The 18,691-nt window shown below is 26.1% G+C and overlaps 3 protein-coding genes across 5 annotated transcripts in view; 2 read left to right on the forward strand and 1 right to left on the reverse strand.

The window, feature by feature from the left end:
• Nucleotides 1–1,880, forward strand: part of LOC107443611 (uncharacterized) — a 64,999-nt gene extending 63,119 nt beyond the window's left edge. For all 3 annotated transcript variants that reach the window (XM_043046875.3, XM_043046878.3, XM_087153119.1), the window contains exon 26: nucleotides 1,463–1,880. In XM_043046875.3, coding sequence (XP_042902809.2) covers nucleotides 1,463–1,720 — 258 coding nt within the window. In that variant the 3' untranslated portion in view covers nucleotides 1,721–1,880. The remainder of the gene's footprint in view (nucleotides 1–1,462) is intronic.
• Nucleotides 1,881–4,415: 2,535 nt separating this feature from the next.
• LOC107443612 (inhibitor of growth protein 2) lies at nucleotides 4,416–11,532 on the reverse strand. Its single transcript, XM_016057537.4, has 3 exons — nucleotides 11,156–11,532; nucleotides 8,075–8,278; nucleotides 4,416–6,034 (listed from the first exon to the last, which is right to left on the reverse strand). Exons 1-3 carry the CDS (start codon nucleotides 11,328–11,330, stop codon nucleotides 5,601–5,603), a joined length of 813 nt encoding a protein of 270 aa, XP_015913023.1. The 5' UTR covers nucleotides 11,331–11,532; the 3' UTR covers nucleotides 4,416–5,600.
• A 230-nt stretch (nucleotides 11,533–11,762) lies between these two features.
• Nucleotides 11,763–17,330, forward strand: RpL37A (ribosomal protein L37A). The gene is made up of 4 exons (XM_087153120.1): nucleotides 11,763–11,850; nucleotides 12,715–12,843; nucleotides 14,758–14,840; nucleotides 17,228–17,330. The coding sequence occupies exons 1-4, from the start codon at nucleotides 11,848–11,850 to the stop codon at nucleotides 17,289–17,291; spliced, it is 279 nt and encodes a 92-aa protein (XP_087009246.1). The 5' UTR covers nucleotides 11,763–11,847; the 3' UTR covers nucleotides 17,292–17,330.
• Nucleotides 17,331–18,691: the final 1,361 nt, after the last annotated feature.

Here is an 18,691-nt window from a genome sequence, read left to right on the forward strand (position 1 = left end):
AGCTAAAAGCCCCTTTTAATTATAAAAATCCCAGTTATGAGAATTTTCGCAACTGTTACCCCTGTTCTATATTAAGTTCATCAATATTAAGTCGCAAACACCTATCTCAGATTATTGATTACAAACCTGGTTTACACTGTAATTATGATAAAATCAAACATTAAAACATACTTTTTCCCAATCTTTCAAAAAATAAATTATTGTTACAATTAGAATTTGATTATCTTCCATTAATGTTACTAAACCAATTGATATAACTTAATAAAAAATATAATATAAAATAATAAAGTGCTAAATATTAACTAGTCAGGTTTAGTGTATATAATTTCTTTATCACTTAAATAATATAGTTTTATAATGTCTGTATAATATGTACCTTTTATAAGTTTTGCTATTGAATATATGTCAATATCTAATGGATTATTTAAATTTTAAGTTTCTAAGTTTTTGGGTTAACAAATGTGTTTGTGTTAACTATATGACAAAAATTTTAACTAAAAAAAATTAAAACTTTTCTGCTTCAAATTTTCTATTTCAAATATTTGAAATTCAGTTATACATAGGGTATCCGCGCACTTGGAAAGTCATGAAAAATCATGGAAAGTCATGAATTTCAGTATTGAACAAAGCGTATCATGAAATGTCATGATTTTTACTATTTTTTTAAAAAAATCATGGAAAGTCTCCGAAAAATCTAAGTTTTAAAATGGAATCCCCACCCCCAATTTCATCTTGTTCCAAATATCTAAATTCCTAATAAAATCACCACTCAATCATATTTTATTAGAATATAAAATGATTTTATCATGTTCTTAAAAAATTATGGTGTTCTTTCAAAAAATGAAGAAAAAAAACATCATTTCTAGAGCGAATTATCTTTTAGACTTCTGTGATGTAAGAATTTTTATTATTTTTTTTAATTTTATAAATTTAAAATTATAGTTGAAGCAAACTAGTCATTGCCGAGTTTTTTTTTATTCTGAAATGAGAACAGAAAAATCAGGAGTATTTCTTTCCTTTCTGATGAACAAGAAAGTATCTTTAGAATATAATTCTGCAGAAGAAGAAAAATTTTTGCTTTTGTATTTTTTTAGCTATATTATTGTTTTAACTCTCTCTTGACTCTGTTTTTTAAATTTAAAATCTATAAATATGAAGATGCAGAGTATAACAGTTTTGGTTATACCTATCATTTCAATTAATGTAATTATAATGCTTTTTTAAATTTATTTTTGCGTTTTTGTCGGAATAAATAGTAACTTCGTTAAGTCATGAAAAATTCTTGGAATTAGTCTTGGAAAATCATGATATGTCATGAATTTGAATATCTAAAACGTATCAGATACCCTGTATACAATATTTTTCTTAAAAATTAAAAAAAGAAAATTTGTAATGCATTCATGTTAATACGTATTGTTGTAATAATGCGTGTAAATAAGTATTACTATCTTTGTTTTTCAAGATAATGTCCAATGATACTCCGGCACTATTGGAACATTCTCAAAGCGCATTGTCCGATATGCTTCTTCAAGCCATATCAAGTGCTGATGTCAAACCACGGACTAGTATGGAAGAAGTGAAGGCAGATGTTTCTAAAGATCCATCATTGCAATCTTCATTTAATGAACATATGAAGCATGCAATTCAAGAAAGATTGCAGCGCGACTTGGACTATTGCTCCGACAAATTTCCTAACTCTGAAAAATACTATAACATTTAATTCCTCTTTTTCTTTTATGGGAATACATGTGAATTATATTCATTTTAAAATTATTTATGTATTGCATATAAGTGAACATGTTTTGATTTTGTTTATTATCTGTGACTTGTGATGTTTGAATATTTATTAGTTCCCTAATAAAATGTTAGTATGTGATAAATATTTTTATAGCATGTTTACATTTTTTATAAAATGTTTAACTAAATTTCTGATTTGCAAAAGACAATTGCTTTAACGTAGTTTTTAGCTGTAGATTTTATGTCCAGTTCTTTATTCAAATTACTTATTCTCAGAATGTAACAAATTTAATCATTTAGGTAAACAAATTGTTCTTACATTGTTATGTGTATTTTCAAATCATTCAAGAGGGCATTTAGGGTAAGAAAGCCTAGATTTCCGTGTAGACAATAAGATGATATAGTATATTATTCTATACTCAGATGCAACAAACTTTCCAAGCACCTATCTAAAACCATTTACTAAGAAACAGTTTGATTCAAAAATTTCACTTTTCATAAAAAGTGTAGCCTTTCACCATAATGCTTCATTCTCTTCGATTGTATGCACAGCATTATTTAATGCTATTTATGTCTTAGTAAACAAACAACAATGTGCATTTAAAATATATTTGCAAAAAACACATCAAATTTTGGTTATTTATCTAGTTGGGGGAGAAATTTATATTAAACTCAGTGAAAATATTAATTTTGATGAAACTTATGCTATATTAACAAAGCTGTAGTATATATATTTAAAAGTAATCTGTGTTAACTGTAGAAGAAAAAATTTGGTTGTAGAATATAAAACGTTTTAATCCTAATTTGCTTCGTATTAAAATTTCAATATGAAAATATTTGTTACTTTGGAAATAAAAAGAGAACTTAAATATCCATAACAGTTAAAAACCAATATTTTTAGTTTTAGTCCCATTACTTACTTGAGAATTGCTTAAATACTTGCCTCACATTTTAAGAATTGACTTTTTGGATGAGATATACCAATTTTAGATCAATATATCAAAAAAAATATATTTAAACTGACTCTAGCTTTCAAAATTATTATTATTTTCAGAATTAAGAACTTAAACAATTTAAGGGCATATTGTGAAATAATGGTTGAAATAGCCATTAGCCACTGAAAAAAAATTATAAGACTGAGTGCTCTTCATTCTCAACAGAATGAGAAGCAGCAAGTTAAAGCAGTATTGGTTTAAGCCTTTTAAGTAGTAAAATCTAATAAATATTCAGTAAGAATAAAAAAGTATCTTAAATCTATAAAAAAAAAAATAATAATTAAACAATTTTTTTTAAAGTCCTTGTTGCTTTATTTTATATACCTCTGATTCTCAACTTAACATTTACAGAACCATGTATAGTGCGCAAAATGAAAAACGGATCACCCTAAATAATTTTTGATCTAATGATCAGATTTTTGCGTACTATAACTCATTCTTAAAGGTTCGTGAGGGTGATATCAAGTATCGTAATTAGCTAGGGCAAACAATAATTTAAAATACAGAATCAGGCCCAAAAATCCACTTTTTCTGAAATAGTTTTTTTTTTTTAAACAGATTTGTCTCCTCTAAACATAAGGGGTAGTGGCAATTTGAGAAATATTGTCCCAATAGTTTGGCCAGGAAAGCAATCAAAAGTTTGGACCCCTTAATGTCTATTTTATTTTTTAAAAAAAAGATTTCGAACACCTGTTTTCAAACTATGTTCAATAATGCAACAAGCAAGTATTTTGTTTTTAAAAAAAATATTAGAAAAAAAATTTTTTTTTTTTTTTTTTTACTAATTCTTGCTTTTTAATTACCTATTATTAAATCATTGAAAAAATGGGAAAAAACGAAAAAGCATTTTTAACATGAATGTATAATTTTGAAATGATAAATCTAGCAACGAGAAAAAATTTAAGACTTAATATTGATTTATTTCTTTAAACTTTGTAAACTAACCCATACTAGTTGGTATCATGTTGTTTAAATAGTAGAATCTGTAAGATTAATTAAAAAAGAACTTAACAAAAATTCATAAGCATTTATAATGCCTAACTTTGACAGATTTTTTGACATGCCTAGACTATTTTTAATTTGTATAGGCAGGCTGTGTTAATAAGAAAAATAACTTGAACGACCAGAATTGGAAAAAAATGTTGTTATGAGAAAAAATTCAAATTAATGATAATTTAATGATAGCTGTCAAAACTATGATTAAATTTAATATTATTTATTTAACTTTCATCAATGCTTAAAAAGACTTTCATTTATTGGGACAATCTAATCATCGAAGAAATAAAATTGTGATATTTATTCAGGGTCTGCTGATCAGAATCTTAAAGACAAGGCCACAATTTGTCATTTAAATAGCATCAAGTGTGTAACTAATTAATTTATATTGAAACATATGTTCTATTCAAATTTTTTTTTAATAAAATTAAAAAAAACTTTCAATGCACTGTAAACCTTATAATTGACAAAATAAAACTCTAAAAACAGCAGCCTGAAGAATATCTGTGAACACTATATAAAATTTATCCCATTGTAATAAACTAATTGTTTATATAAAAAAAAAATCAAGAAATTTAAATGAGCTAACTTTATGCATGACCCTGCTAATTTTATTTTATTATCTTCAAAAATCATTTGCAAATCTAAAATATAAATAGAAGTAATATAAATTGACACAGATAACAATTTTCATTTAAAAGTTTCAATAACTTTTATTTTGTCAAAGACATATCAGCAATAACTTTACATAAAAACAACAGAAAAGTATATATAAATTCTTACAAGATTTCTTTCATTATAGAAACATAAAATCTAAAAAAAAGATTAGATGATGCATAATTCCATGCTAGTTAGCAAATTATTCCATATGGTTAAATAACTTATAATTTTTGCTTTCAGCTTAGAAGCTCATCTTTTAGGTGAAACATATGTCAAATTAAAAGTCATATAAAATACTTTTTTTTAAACAAAAATATATTGATCAAAAAATTAATTTTTATTTTTGCGGTCACAGATTAAATCTTCATAATCACATCACCTGCGAACTTAGCACTTAAAACATATATTATAAACTAACTGGCATCGTATATTATAAACTAACTGGCATCGTAAGTTATTTTTAACGCTTCTTTAATATACAATGTCTGAACTTTTTCATTTTAATTTTTGTAAATAATTTGTATGCACTTTGGCTTTTTAAATTTGACTACTGAAAATTATAAGACAATTAACAAAAAGTGTATTTAAAAAACAGTATTTTCAACCACCTGTGTTGAAGGTCTCTTTTTAATAATGCTTATTATGACTTAACCTTTTGCTTACAGCAGGTACAACTGATAGAACAGAATAACAAAGATAATATTAAGCACCTAAAAGGAAAAAGTAATTAACACTTGACTCTATAGTGTCAAGAACTATGAGGTGCTTTTAAATATGTCAATAAAAGCATAAATAAATCACGTTAAAATATGTGCAAAAGTCATTTCTGAACAAATTATTTTAAAAAAGAATTTTATACAAGTGAAAAATTTAACATAAAAGAAATTCTTTTTTAATAGTTAACATAATTTTAACCCATTGCTAAACTTGTAAATAACAAAAAAATACTTCAAATATGTAGTGAAATGTAAGCATTTTAAAAATTATTCATTAATTTTATTCTTTTGAATAATGAACATATAATATTATGCAATACTTTTAGTACTTCATATACATTATCAGTGATCGTAATTGAAAAAAATATTATTTAATTTTGAATGATAACATAATAAATATTGAACTTTGATCCTGAAAATTGAAAAATATTAGAGAAATTTTCCTTCAATTTGTAAAAATAATACAATAAAATTAAAAGAAAATATGAACAACAAATTATAAGTTTTTTGGTTTCATTTGATTGCTTCTGTCACCTCGACAAGTAGGACAATACCATTTCCCCTTGGGTTTTGTTGTTAATCCAACACACGAAAAATGAAACCATTCTCTTTCACAGTCCTCATTGTCACACCCTATCATTTCACCATATGACACTTGATCACACAGGCAATAAGTAGGCTCATCAGGATCTATTGGAGGCTCTAAAGTGGGGGCTTCAGGCTCTTTTTCAACTTTTGTTTTTCTCTTCTTCTTTTTCTTGGTTTTACTTGTACTGGGAGCAGGAGCAACTTCTTTCTCTTGGCGCTCATGTATAGAATCATCACGTAACGATAAATCGGTGTGACGTTGTCGACGAGATCTTTTGGTCGGCCTTTCTGGAGGTTCGTTCTTTGTATTGTCGTTCTGAGCTTCATTTTCTCGTCCCAAATCTAAGTTTAAATTAAGATTAGAAAAATAAGCTAGGGTTCATCAAATAAATAAAAAAATAAAAACAGTTTTAATATCACAGAATTAAGATTTTAATGATTTTCGGCACATTTGTAAAACCTGCTTTAGGCATGGAAAATATAAGGTTATTGATTTTTTGCACCTCCTGTTTCTGAGAATTTTGAAAATTCAAAATTTTTTTTATAGTTTGATTATTTTTAAATAACTTGAACTATTGGACCTAAAAAGCTACATTTTGTTGGCATTTAGGAAATATATAACATAGTAAAGTTATTTTGAAAAACTTATTTAAAAAAAAAAAAAAAAAAAACTTTTAATTACTTTGAAAAACATTTTTTTCATTATTATTAATATTCAATCTTGTTTAGCAGTGTAGAGTGGAATTCTGAACATACCATAAAGAAAAAAAAATACTTACCAGTTTACGTAGATAAATCGTGTATTCTTGTCTACATAGATCTTTTATATATGTCTAGATAAATCATGTAGTTATATAAATATCTAACATTTAACTAGAACTGTTTTTAAATAGCAAAGAGTATTTTTTATTTTATTTAATTTTATTCATTAAAATGCTCTAAGGAACCTAAAAAGCTTGTGCTAAAGTATTATACAATGAATCAGAAAAAATATAAATAATCCAAAATATTAATTTATCACTTGATGAATAAAATTTACATCCCTTAGTATGAGAGATGAAGAAAAAAGATAAGTTAACTTTTTTTTTTCTTTCAGCAATAAGTTTAAACTTTTATCATCGAATTAAAAATAATTAAATTGCTGAAAATTTAAATAATTCCTAAATATTATAAGCCATCTATCTATATTTCATAGACACTAAGTAAATAAAATTGCAAGTGGTTTTATTTTTAGAAAAATAGAAATTGAAATATTTACAGGATATTTTTCTCAAATAACTCTCTTGACTCTTAAAATAATTTGTTCATTCAAAGTCCATCTTTAGTGAAGAAACTTTTAAGAAATTGATGCTTATGTTAACTTAAAGTCATCCAAATTATATAGAATTTATTGATTTATTTCAATATTTTTTGTCCTGCTTAATACAGTAGGGAACCGATTATCCGGAACGATCGGGACCATCGCTATTCCGGATAACTGATTTTTCCGGTTTTCTGAATCGCTACAAAAAGCCGTTTTTTTATTGTTAAACCCAAATTAAAAAAAAACAATTTTTGGAAATAATCTTAAAAAGAAGAAAAACCGATGGAGTAATACACTAATGATTATTTCAAAAATGATGGTAAGGTAAACATCTTTCAAAAAAGAAAGAAAAATCCTAAAATCTTTCAAGGGAAAAAATGGCGGGAAAATTTATCGAATTTCGTTCCGGTTTTTTGGTTTTCTGATTTCCGGATAACGGGTTCTGTACTGTATAAGTATATTTATTTCTAAATATTTTTATTACAAATAATTCTGTTTCTTTTCTGCTGTTGTGCAAACAATTTGAATAAACTTGAATATATATTAAAGTTTTAAACATGACTTAAGATTTACTATACAGTAAATTTTAAGTTTTATAATATTAACTTTTTCATGATTAATTCACTAAAGTTTCATTTTTTCTTTTCCTCCAAAATAAGTTTAATTAAATACTTCCTATTTATGTTTGAAATTGATTATAAACTATGATAACTGATGAATTACATCAGAGGTTCCACAAAAAAAAAAATGTTCATTATGTCTTGAATAAGTATATTACCTAGCTCTTTACTTCTTCTGCATATAACAATCTACTTTAAAAATTAAGCTACCATTTTTTACAATTAAAAAGCTGTGTGACTAAAGCTTCTCACTGACAGTCCAATTTGTCCGGGGGAAAAAATAGTTTTAAAAACCAAAATAAAGCTTTTTACAAGTCATTTTACTTTATCGCAAATCAATTATTTTCAAGAACTATTAAATTAATATTGCTTTCACTATTAACACCATTGCCTAAACATCATAAATCCTTTTATCACTTATAAATTTTATAACCAGAAATTTGTAAGCATTGAACATACCTAATTTCATGCGATCTATTTCTAATTGTCTCCCTTTGTTGTCAATTATATCTTGGATTACTTGAACAATTTGTAGTTTCTTATCTCCTAAATCTTGAGTTTGAATAAGAGCTCTCTGAACTTGAAGTAAAGTTCTCTTTCTGCTGATAGGATCTAAATCTCTTGTCAGTGTATTTTGGAAATTATCCAGATCTTGAAGAATTTCTAAAAAATAAGAATATATAGCTTCAAATCAGATAAAAATATTATTTTTCTGTAATATTAAAAAAAAAAATTCTATTAATTTATTGAAGTGTTTTCACATAACTACATGGATAACAATTGACAAATAATTAAACTTGTATTCAATTAAATAAATTGCATTGTTTAAAAAAAAACATAATTTAGATGAAAAAATTATATTATTGTAATTCGTTTGAAATAAAGAGTCCACAAATGTTAAAAACTGTTGCACCTAAAAAATGATTACTAGCAACTTCATTAAAATTTAACCTATTTTATTATTTAAACCGTAAATTTAATATTTCTGAGGATCTGGCTCCTAGAAATTTTTGAGTTTTTGTAGAATCCCAAAGAAGAGTTTAAAAAAAATATTACAAATTTCTTTTAAAAATTAATTATAAATTACTCTTATAGATAGATTTATTTACAGTTACGTGAGACAGCAAAGTGAACATTAAACACAGATTTCATATTTCACACAACTCTTTTATTTTTAGGTTCTTATTCATCTTTATTAGTTTAAATCACATGTAAGACAAGAAAAATCAAAGTATTACAATTAGTATTTATCTTTTTGATGGTGATTTTGCATTCAAAGAAATTTTATTGTAATTCAATAAAAAATGTTACAATAAAATTTCTTTTAAAAATAAATAATCAATTACTCTTAAAGGCAGGTTCTTTTACAGTTATATAAAAAATGTAATTCAGAATAAATCTGTCATAATGGTAATTTTTTTTAAATTACAAGTTACTAAGAAATGTTACAATGAAAAAAAAAAAAAAAACTATTCCGCACGTTCAATTCATTCCTAGTTTTGATGCAATAGTCTTACTCAATTATTTCTTAGCACTAAAATGGATTTTTTTTTAATTAACAGAATTTTATAAATCAAAAACTCAGATAAAATAATAAACAGTTAGTAATTAAAAAGAATATAATAATTGAAGTCATTTATATTTCTAAATTAAAATGGTTAAAAATATTCAAACAAAACTAGTATCTGAATAAAACAAAATAGTACCTGAATGATTGAAATTATAATTGTTTCAATTAAAACTCGATACCTTCATGAATTTTTAAAGACAAAGGCCTAATTTCTTATTTAGATAACAAGTAAAGAATAAATTGAATAAATTATTTAGATCAAGAAACAGAAGAAAAAAAATCAATTTTTCTAAATTATTCTTGACAAAGAAGTCTTTCTTCATTATTAATGTATCCTAACAACATGTTTAATGTGCCTTAAACTCCTCTGCAATCAAAAAAACTAAATTATTATAATTGAGATATGTTTATTAAACTGCTTAAAGTTCCGGGCCGTTTTTTTTCCATGCTTAGTCACTTCTTGTTATCCTACCTCTCTCTTTTTTTTTTTAGTCTATCTTGGCCATTAGATACAATAATACAATACATTGCCCCATCTCATTATTTCTAAGGAAAAACCCTTAATATTGAATGATATCAGATATTTAAAAAAAATAATAATAATAACTACAAGAATGTATTTATAAATTATACAGCATAAGACTATTCTTGATGGAAAACCATAGTTCAGTAAAAAAAAAATTTTTTTAAATAATGTCAATTCTTAGTATAACCCATGAAGAATCTTGGCCTCCCTCATAGCACATTTCATAACTTCTGAAAGCTTAGCTTTTATTCTATAATTTATAACTCTCATGAATTCATGTTATGATGTAATTAAACTTCATCTGACCATTGTTTTTTTTTTTAAAGTCTTCTAACACTTTTCAGATATTTTCCTCCAAATGAAATTTTTTTTTTTTTAATCCATACTATTCTAGTAATCTACCACATTTACCTTTTATGATGTTTACAAAATTTTTGTATAACTTCAATATATCTATCATTATATAGTTATTATATTCTGCTTTCAATTCTTAGGTTTAAAAAAATAATTCAGAAGAAAAGAATTTCAAATGTAGGCATAATAAATATTTTTATAAATACTAGTTTGTTCAGCATGGAAAATTGCATCAATGGTTTGCCAATCTATTGAGGCTTCTCCCATATCCTTACAACAAAAATTGATACAGTTTTGTTTTCAGAAAATGGACCCGCTGTAGAACTTCAATAAATTTCATTAAATTTGTTTACTAGCTTGTAGCAAATTAATGTATCAATCCCATATGGTTTATTTATTAGTTGTGTTACCAAAGAAGATAAACCGATTATTAAAGTAATTTATTTGATTTTAAATTGTAGTCATGTTATTAAATTATGCTTTGTTATAAAGAGTATTTGCAAAATGATAATTTTACCATAAAAGTATTTGCAAAATGAAAGAAATAGGTTTTTATATTTGAATTTGTGTGGAAAATGGGTTCAATTTAAGAAGAAAAAAGAAATTGAAATAAAAATTGCTAAGCTGCAAATTAATAATGATACCAAACAAGAAGGAAAATAGTTACAAAAAATTATAAATATAAGACTACAATTATTAATTAGCAATCATTTTTTTTTTCTGAGGTAAAGTGAATGAAATGTTATGAAAACATGCTTAACAAGTCATAATTTTGTATTCCTACTAATAATCCAAATTAAAACATTACTGCTTTAAACCTAAGTTTACAAGAATTAATTTTTTTCACTTAACGTTTTAATATTGTTATTGAAGCGTTGATTTATTAACAATATTAAATACGATATACAACTAAATATATAATAATTAACGATAAACGACTGGAATTAACATGATTTCAAATTTTCAAGTATGTAATTAAGCCTGCAGTTTATGAAAAATATGTTCGATTATAATTAAAATTAAGTATCGAAAAAAAATAAAAAACACTGTCAGCCCTCAAAAAGTTTGATATTAAAAAGATAATCTTTACCTTGGTATTTTAAATCAAGCTCTCGTAACTGCGTTAAGTTTCTTTGAATGTCATCAGGAATATTTTCCACAAAATCAAGATAATCCTCTATGTATACAGCTGAATGCATTGCTTCAAGAGCAGCTTGATTCAGCATCTTATTTGGATCAGACTCAGATTTCTGTGAAACAAACATTTTAACAAAATTAAAACTATCTAACGAAGAGAGAAAATTATAATTTTTAAGATACCATCATATGAAATTTTAGAAATATGAAGACTTTAGGTTATATTAATTAGTTTAATGTAACCAGTGTCATTTTGAATCCAAGCAATAACAACAAAATATACAGAATTTAGCATTTTTTGAAATGCTTCCGTCTGCTTATTTCTGTTAGGAAACTTTTTTTCTTCTTGAAGGTTTATAGTTTCAAGTATTCGCTTTACCTGAACTTTAAGAATTTAATTTTAAATTTATTTCAACTAATTCAATCAAATATTATGTTAAAAATTGTTGATAAAGTCAATTACAAATTTTTACTTAGTTTATTTCTGTTCTAAAAAAATAAAATGAAAATCTAGTTTTTTGTTGACTGCCACTGCAACCCAACTCGTTTTCATCGCATTTTTTGGAAGTGGCATACAGTAAATTTTGTTCAGGCTTAGGGTGCCTTTTTTTCTCCAAATTAAAAACCTTTTATTCAAATTAAAAAATGGTAAGTTTAATCTACAACTATATGTTATAAAATTTTCTATCAATAATTTATACTAAGGTTGTTTCAACTCTATCCATTCATAAGAAAATTAAGTTATGCATGTCCACGTGTAAAATGATCAAATATATTGTTTACGCTTCGTAAGCTATATTAGTTTTTTAAATTTATGTAAATAATTGTAAAATAAAGCTAATTCTTATCAATATTCCGGTTGATTCTCTTCCATAGGGTAACCTATTTAACGTGTCAGCTTAGCTCTAATCGAATGCTTTATCTTTTATTGAAATTATTCCTATAATTCTCACTAAAACTTCTGTGAAAATAGTTGTGTTTTAGTATTAAACTATGTAATCTAGCTATATTTAACCATTGTATGGCCAAGGTTTCTAAATAGTAAATTTTGTGATTTATATATAATGCTCCCTAGTTCTTATCGCTTATTTCTAATGAATCGTTGACGCGCACTTAATAGAAGACTTCTTTTTTATTCGCTTTAAACTTCAAGAGGCAGTATTTTAATGGAGGCTCACGTAAGCCTGATTGGATGAAAATTAAAACATTTCAACCTCTAGAAAGAGTAAATAAACTATGTTATTAAATTTCGTTAGTTTTTAATCAATTGTAATGATTAAAGTATGCTTTTAAAGAAAGTTTTTAAGGAAAGTTTTAATATATATAATTGTATCCTTATCCCGTGTATTTGAACATGTAAAACAATGCAGTTTTTAATTAATTCATGGAAACTGGATAGTTTTAAATGTTACATTATTATGCTGCTTTATCCTGTACAAAGCCTCACTATTAAAATTGCCTTCTATAATGAGAGATGTATTTGCATTTCATTGGAGTTGAAACTTTTTCTAGGCAAAACGAACCAAGAAGGTTGGAGTAGTTGGTAAATATGGCACACGTTATGGTGCATCCCTAAGAAAAATGGTTAAAAAGATGGAAATCACACAGCATTCAAAGTACACCTGTGTATTTTGTGGGAAAGTAAGTCCATAATATTATAATATGTGTATATGTAAATTTAGCACATTTTATTAAAGAATAAAGCTCACGCTCAGATAAGTTTTAAAATCATGCAGTTTATTTAAGAAGGACAAAATTTATTTTTATTGCAAATTATAATAAGTATATCTATTGATGATTTTATTTAAATATTGTTATGCTGATTTTTGTGGACTACGTAAATGTAAATAACAAAATTGCTTGTATCATTGATTCACAGCGAAGGTGAAGATTCACCTGGAATAGATTTTAAACATGGTTGGGTTTTTGCCGTCAAAAACTGGTTTTTGACATGACTGTGGTAACAACCGTGTTTTTACCGTTTAAAACTGTCAAAAACCTACTGTTTTCTTTCATTTATGGCATATATCGGTCAATATATTATTTTCACATAATTGCCATTGTGAATGATTGAATAAATGAATGTTGTAAATGATTGCTATTGATTTTACAACTATATACATGTATTCTTATAGAAGGATATACATTCATATAGAAATACTGTAATATACCTATTGAAAATAGTGATACTTATTTTTATCATTATAGCTTGATTTGCAAAGGATTCAAAATTTTGCTCTTAATTGTTAGAAATAAACAAACAAAAAAGCTTGGTACTATTAATAAATTCAAGAACTAAAAAGAATAATTTAAAATTTGGCATTTCTTAAATATTAGAAATGAGCTAAACAAAACTTGTAGCTACTAACAAACTCTAAGTCAAGAATGACTTGACATTCTTCAGTAATATAATATGCCAAACAAAATTATGCTTGGAAATGTTGAAAATTTTGTTTAGTATCCTAATATTTTACTTCAAATCGTATGTTCTGATATAATCATGTTGGGAAAATGCAAGAATCTGTTCTTAAATATCTTTTAACAACTTTTTTTTCTAATTTTATTGCCTAAATTGAATTAATTTTAAATTACAAGCAGTTAAACTTAAATAAAAATACAGTTTTACCAAAACTATGGTTTTTTGACATGACGGTAAAAACCGTCAAGTGTCAAAAACTTGCCAACCCTGATTTTAAATAAAGAATATAGGTGCATTTATATATCAAATTGATACGTAATTTGTATTAATATAATTTTAAATTTGTAACTATTATGAAGTTATAAGTTTTTTAAAAGAAGAGTGCTTATTAGATCTACGCTTAACATTCATGTTGCTGAGGGTTTGCTTGTAATTTTTCGTTGCATTATTTAATAAAATTTAGTAAGAAGGTGTGAATTGTTTTGCAGGTTTAAAACAACTTTCTTTGTGTGCTTTTTTTTTTTTTTTTTTTTTTTAATATCTCCTTTTTAGAAAAATCATGTTTATCCATATAATCTTATAATATCCCGTATAACCTTATGCCCATTGCCCACAAGTGTTAATCGCTACATTTATATGCATTAACCTTTTTGTTACACATCTTGTTCTTTTATGTATGTAAATAAGATGTTTAAATTTTCAATAAGTAATTTTTTTCCTAAGTATGAACGAATAACTCAACTGTGAATTCAAATTAAATACTGAAACTGAAAGCACATAAATATATATTAAAATTTCCAGAGCCTTTGTTTATTACCTGAGGGTTCAGCTAGTCTATCGAAAAATGGATGTTAGTGTCTTCCAAAAAACAAGTTACTTGAACTAAAGATAAATTTTGATAACCTGGACCAAATCTGGATTATTTATTAAATTCATTGTGTAGCATAGAATCTATACTATTACAGCCGATGAAACATTTTATCTTGGCTGTTCCTTGTTAAAATTTACATTATTTCTCATTGAATTAGTCTAAAGATTTATTGTTCAATATTTGATAAAAAAGGTTTTCCTTTTTGAAATTGTCTGCATTAGTTTGTTTGATTTTTAAATTCAAATATAACTTGTCTTAATTTTAGGAAACAATGAAGAGAAAATGTGTGGGAATCTGGAATTGCAAGGCCTGTCAAAAAACTGTTGCTGGTGGTGCCTATGTTTATGGGTAATTTAGTGTTTTTATATTAGTGCCTTGTTTTAGTTATCAAGTAAAACATGAAAGGATTTTGCATAATAACATTAAAGATTTTTAAATTTGTTTATGTTTTTAAAAAAGTTTATCTTTTATGATAGGAACATTTATTCGTGTTTACTGAGTTCATTAAATAATTCTTTGATTGCATTAATACCCTATATAAGATGGCGAGGGGAAAAAATTCTCTTTGTAAATAAACTTCAATGAAAATCATAAATTCATGCATACACAAGAAAGAAGAATTTGTGAATTCTGCTGTTTATCATAACACCTCATTTTAAGACTTTTTGATAAAGCTAAATTATTAGTGTCTATAGGATAAATATGTTTACCATTACTGGTGATCATGGGTGCAAGTCTTCTGTCCACAGGACGGATTTCCGTTTTTCGAAAATGTCCGCGGATGGAGGTAAGACGGAAACGAGACTGACTCGAACACGGAAATCGGGGGGGTTTCTCTCCTTAAAAATAATTTTTAGGTCTGCGTTAATGGTCTACTTTCTTATGTCCTGTTATTTTTTCAAAAGACAGGTGAATAAATATTTTTTGTTCAATATTTAAACTTGATGTATTATGGTAAAGCTTTCTTAGATAGTTTGCATATGTCGAGGGGGTATTGTGTATGTTAGGTATTTCAGTCAAAAAAATTTCAGTCTTGGCCTTTTTTTCAACTTGCACCCATGCTGGTGATCTTAGTTAAATCAGGGGTCCACATAAAAGGTCAACTATTTGGGGTTCTGTAGTTGGAAAAGAAATTGTGAGATGAAGGTTAACTTTTTAAATAGCAGTCATAAAGAACACGCATTATTTATTTTGAGAAAAGGTCATAGTTACTCTTTCATTTCTTTTAGACAGTTGGATAAGAAATTAAGAAAGCATGTTAGGTGAGTGCCCCTTTCAGAGAGGAAGCTAGGTTCTTCCTCTCTGAAAGGGGCACTCACTTAATATTGAAAATTTATTAGAATGTATAATGTTGTAATAACTGGATTTTATCCTCAAAATTTTAACTACTCTCTTATGTTTATTTTTCAAATAGTAAAGTCTCTCTCATAATCAAAGTTAGAGAAAAATTTGTAGTTTGTAAAAATAATCAAAGGCATGCTAAAGTGCTATCTCTGTTGATTATTTTTAATATTAAAACTAAAATATATATATATAATTTATAAATAATAACTTGAAGGCTTCTTTGTAATTCAGATCACTCTACAGATATATTAATATCCTGTCGAAAAAAAAGATCATTAAACTTTAATCGGGTGAGAAATATCTGTTTCATACAGTATTTTGTCTCTATTTTAGGCAGTTTCCTGTTCATGCTTACAAGAATCATTTCATTTAATGGTTAACAAATTTTACAAAAAGGCATATTTAAAACAAGTTTTCTCAGAAACTACTTGATTGATTTTGTTTAAATTGTGCCTAAAATATGAGCATATTTAAGGTCATTCTCTCAAACCGTTAAAATTGAGTCCTAGAATGTAAATTTCCAATCATTAGATCAAAAGTTATTCAAGGTGGTCTGTTTTTTATATTGTGCACTGTACATATTTTCATCATTTTGGTTTTATTAACTGAATAAAAAATACTTACTAATGTTATGGGAAAGAAATACTTTTAACAAAGCAAGTAAAATTTGTGTTTGGAAATAGCTGTAACAAATTAACTATAAGTAAATAAAGGGTTACGAATTTGCGTCTTTAAATTTTAAAAAAAATTGGATTCTACATCTTAACTATTTCAATTTCCTGCTGGGATCAAACCATTAGGTGAAATATTTCGAAGCAGTTCTTATTTCTATGTATAGACTAGTTGACTTATAATACTTTGAAATGACAATTTTTGAATGAAATAGCTGGTTTGTAGCTGACTGCCATCGATTATCTTCCAAAGTCATTTATATATGCGATAGTAAGTTTTTTGCTTATCTGACCAAGAGACAACTTTCACTGGATTATAATCTGAAATATATTCGTATTCTATAAATTCGCCAAAGAAGATTTTATGTTGGAATGTATATTTTTTAATAAAATTCTTTCAATCTGTTTTAACTAAATTTTTTTGTCTTTTTATGTCTTTTTCATTGTTGAATTAACTTTTTCGTTTAAAAGTCTTCTGACTTCTAAATAAGAATTAAATACTTTTTTTCCTTCTCTCTTTGAAATAAGTACTAGCACTTGTATTAATATTAAATTTGAATTAATACTGATTTAATTGCTCGCTTAAATTGAAGATTCAACATAAATTTTTCTATAATGAAATCCATTGTATAATTAACCTAATTATAGAAATATGTATCTTTGCTCCTTATTTATTGCTATGTTTTTGGATTTAATTTTTTTCTCTTTTTCCTTCCACAGAACAATAGCAGCATCTACAGTAAGGAGTGCAGTAAGAAGATTAAGAGAATTAAAAGAACAGTAAAGAGTTGTAAATTAAAATAAATAAAAAAAAATTAATTGATCCTGTTTGTAAATTTTTGTTTCTGTGCTCTGCTTGAGTGGTAACTAAATTTTCTTCTGTATCTTTTAAAGGTTTTTTTTTTCTCCTTCTTATTGAAGTAGCAATGCTGGATTCTGGCTGCTGGGTAAATCATTTTATAAAAACTTTATAAATTCTTTATACATAGCAAGAACTTAAAACATAAACTTGCTTTGAGTTTATTTGACATATTATGAAGTATGGCATTATTTATTTGTTTAACAGCTGTTTCTGAAAAATAGTGTACTCACTGAGTCCTTGTACTCCTTAGAAACTAATTAAATTATGATAACAGTATTTTTTATCGTTTTTACCAGATTTCTGATTTTACCCGTTTCCACTGTTGCATGAATGCAAAATTGAGATATCATTTAAGCGAACTTCGTAGTTTTGCTATTTGGCGGCATTTCACAACAAAGCGGAGAAATCTCATGTTTTTTATGTAAAATGAAAGAATTCATTTAATAGAAATTCAGTGGACTGAAAATTCTCCTTTCATTTTCTTAACAAATATTTTCTATTCAAAAATAGTCAATAAAAATTACTTAGTGAAAATATTGTTATTTTTCATAATCCTCCTAATAAATTAGATTAGCACATCTGCAATTTCGAAACAAAAATTTTCACCAATGCAGAAGAGCTACTAGGTTTGGCAACTTATCGCTACAAACGACGCTGACCTCAAGATAACTCGGGAAGAAATGTCTGTTAGCATACATCACTTTACTTTTTTCAAAAACTTTTTATTTTTAATACCTGAATAGATTTATTAAAACAAATTTAAAGTTTAAATAAAATATTAAATGTTGCTTCAAGATCATATTTTAAATAAATATTTTCTTAATAAATGCAATTTCCACTGAACAATTCAAGTAACCCCGAAAAGTCATTCTCTTTAATTATAAAGGAACAGACAAAAACGAGCATTCGGAAACAAATTCTAGCAACGTATGGTTAATATGCTAAGTAAATAAATGAGTATTTATCTCGATCTCCACTTCCAGGCTGTCAGTTATAATAGTTTCGAGATCTGATGGGAATCTAAACATAAGAAATTTTTTTTTAATTGTGCCTAATTCATCACTGCACAGTTACCTGTATCTAGATAGGCTTCAAACTCTCACACTAATATTAACACTACGTAACTAGTGTTCTTGTTTTCTCCGTAATGGTGGACAGTTCAGCGAAATGGTTAAGTACTGATGTCAAACTGCATTAAAAGAATGGGATAGAACATTGCTAGGGGTATTCCGGGTTTTTTGTATTATCCATCCGGATGTAAAAATTAGAAGCAGGACGTACTATTTTTCTGGGAACATCGCAGAATTCTGCTTTTCTCCATT

This window comes from Parasteatoda tepidariorum, chromosome 10 (assembly GCF_982258835.1).
Source record: "Parasteatoda tepidariorum strain Cologne lab strain chromosome 10, Ptep-v5.0, whole genome shotgun sequence".
Classification (NCBI taxonomy): Eukaryota; Metazoa; Arthropoda; class Arachnida; order Araneae; family Theridiidae; genus Parasteatoda; species Parasteatoda tepidariorum.

Bases quoted from the DNA above. Each gene is read 5' to 3' on its own strand.
- LOC107443612 (XM_016057537.4), bottom strand. From the start codon at position 11,330: ATGTTTGTTTCACAGAAATCTGAGTCTGATCCAAATAAGATGCTGAAT. The intron at 8,279-11,155 runs GTAAAGATTATC...CTTATTTTTTAG, and splicing joins GCTTGATTTAAAATACCAAG to AAATTCTTCAAGATCTGGAT. The intron at 6,035-8,074 runs GTATGTTCAATG...ATTTAAACTTAG, and splicing joins AATAGATCGCATGAAATTAG to ATTTGGGACGAGAAAATGAA.
- RpL37A (XM_087153120.1), top strand. The intron at 12,844-14,757 runs GTAAGTCCATAA...TCTTAATTTTAG, and splicing joins CCTGTGTATTTTGTGGGAAA to GAAACAATGAAGAGAAAATG. The intron at 14,841-17,227 runs GTAATTTAGTGT...TTCCTTCCACAG, and splicing joins GGTGGTGCCTATGTTTATGG to AACAATAGCAGCATCTACAG.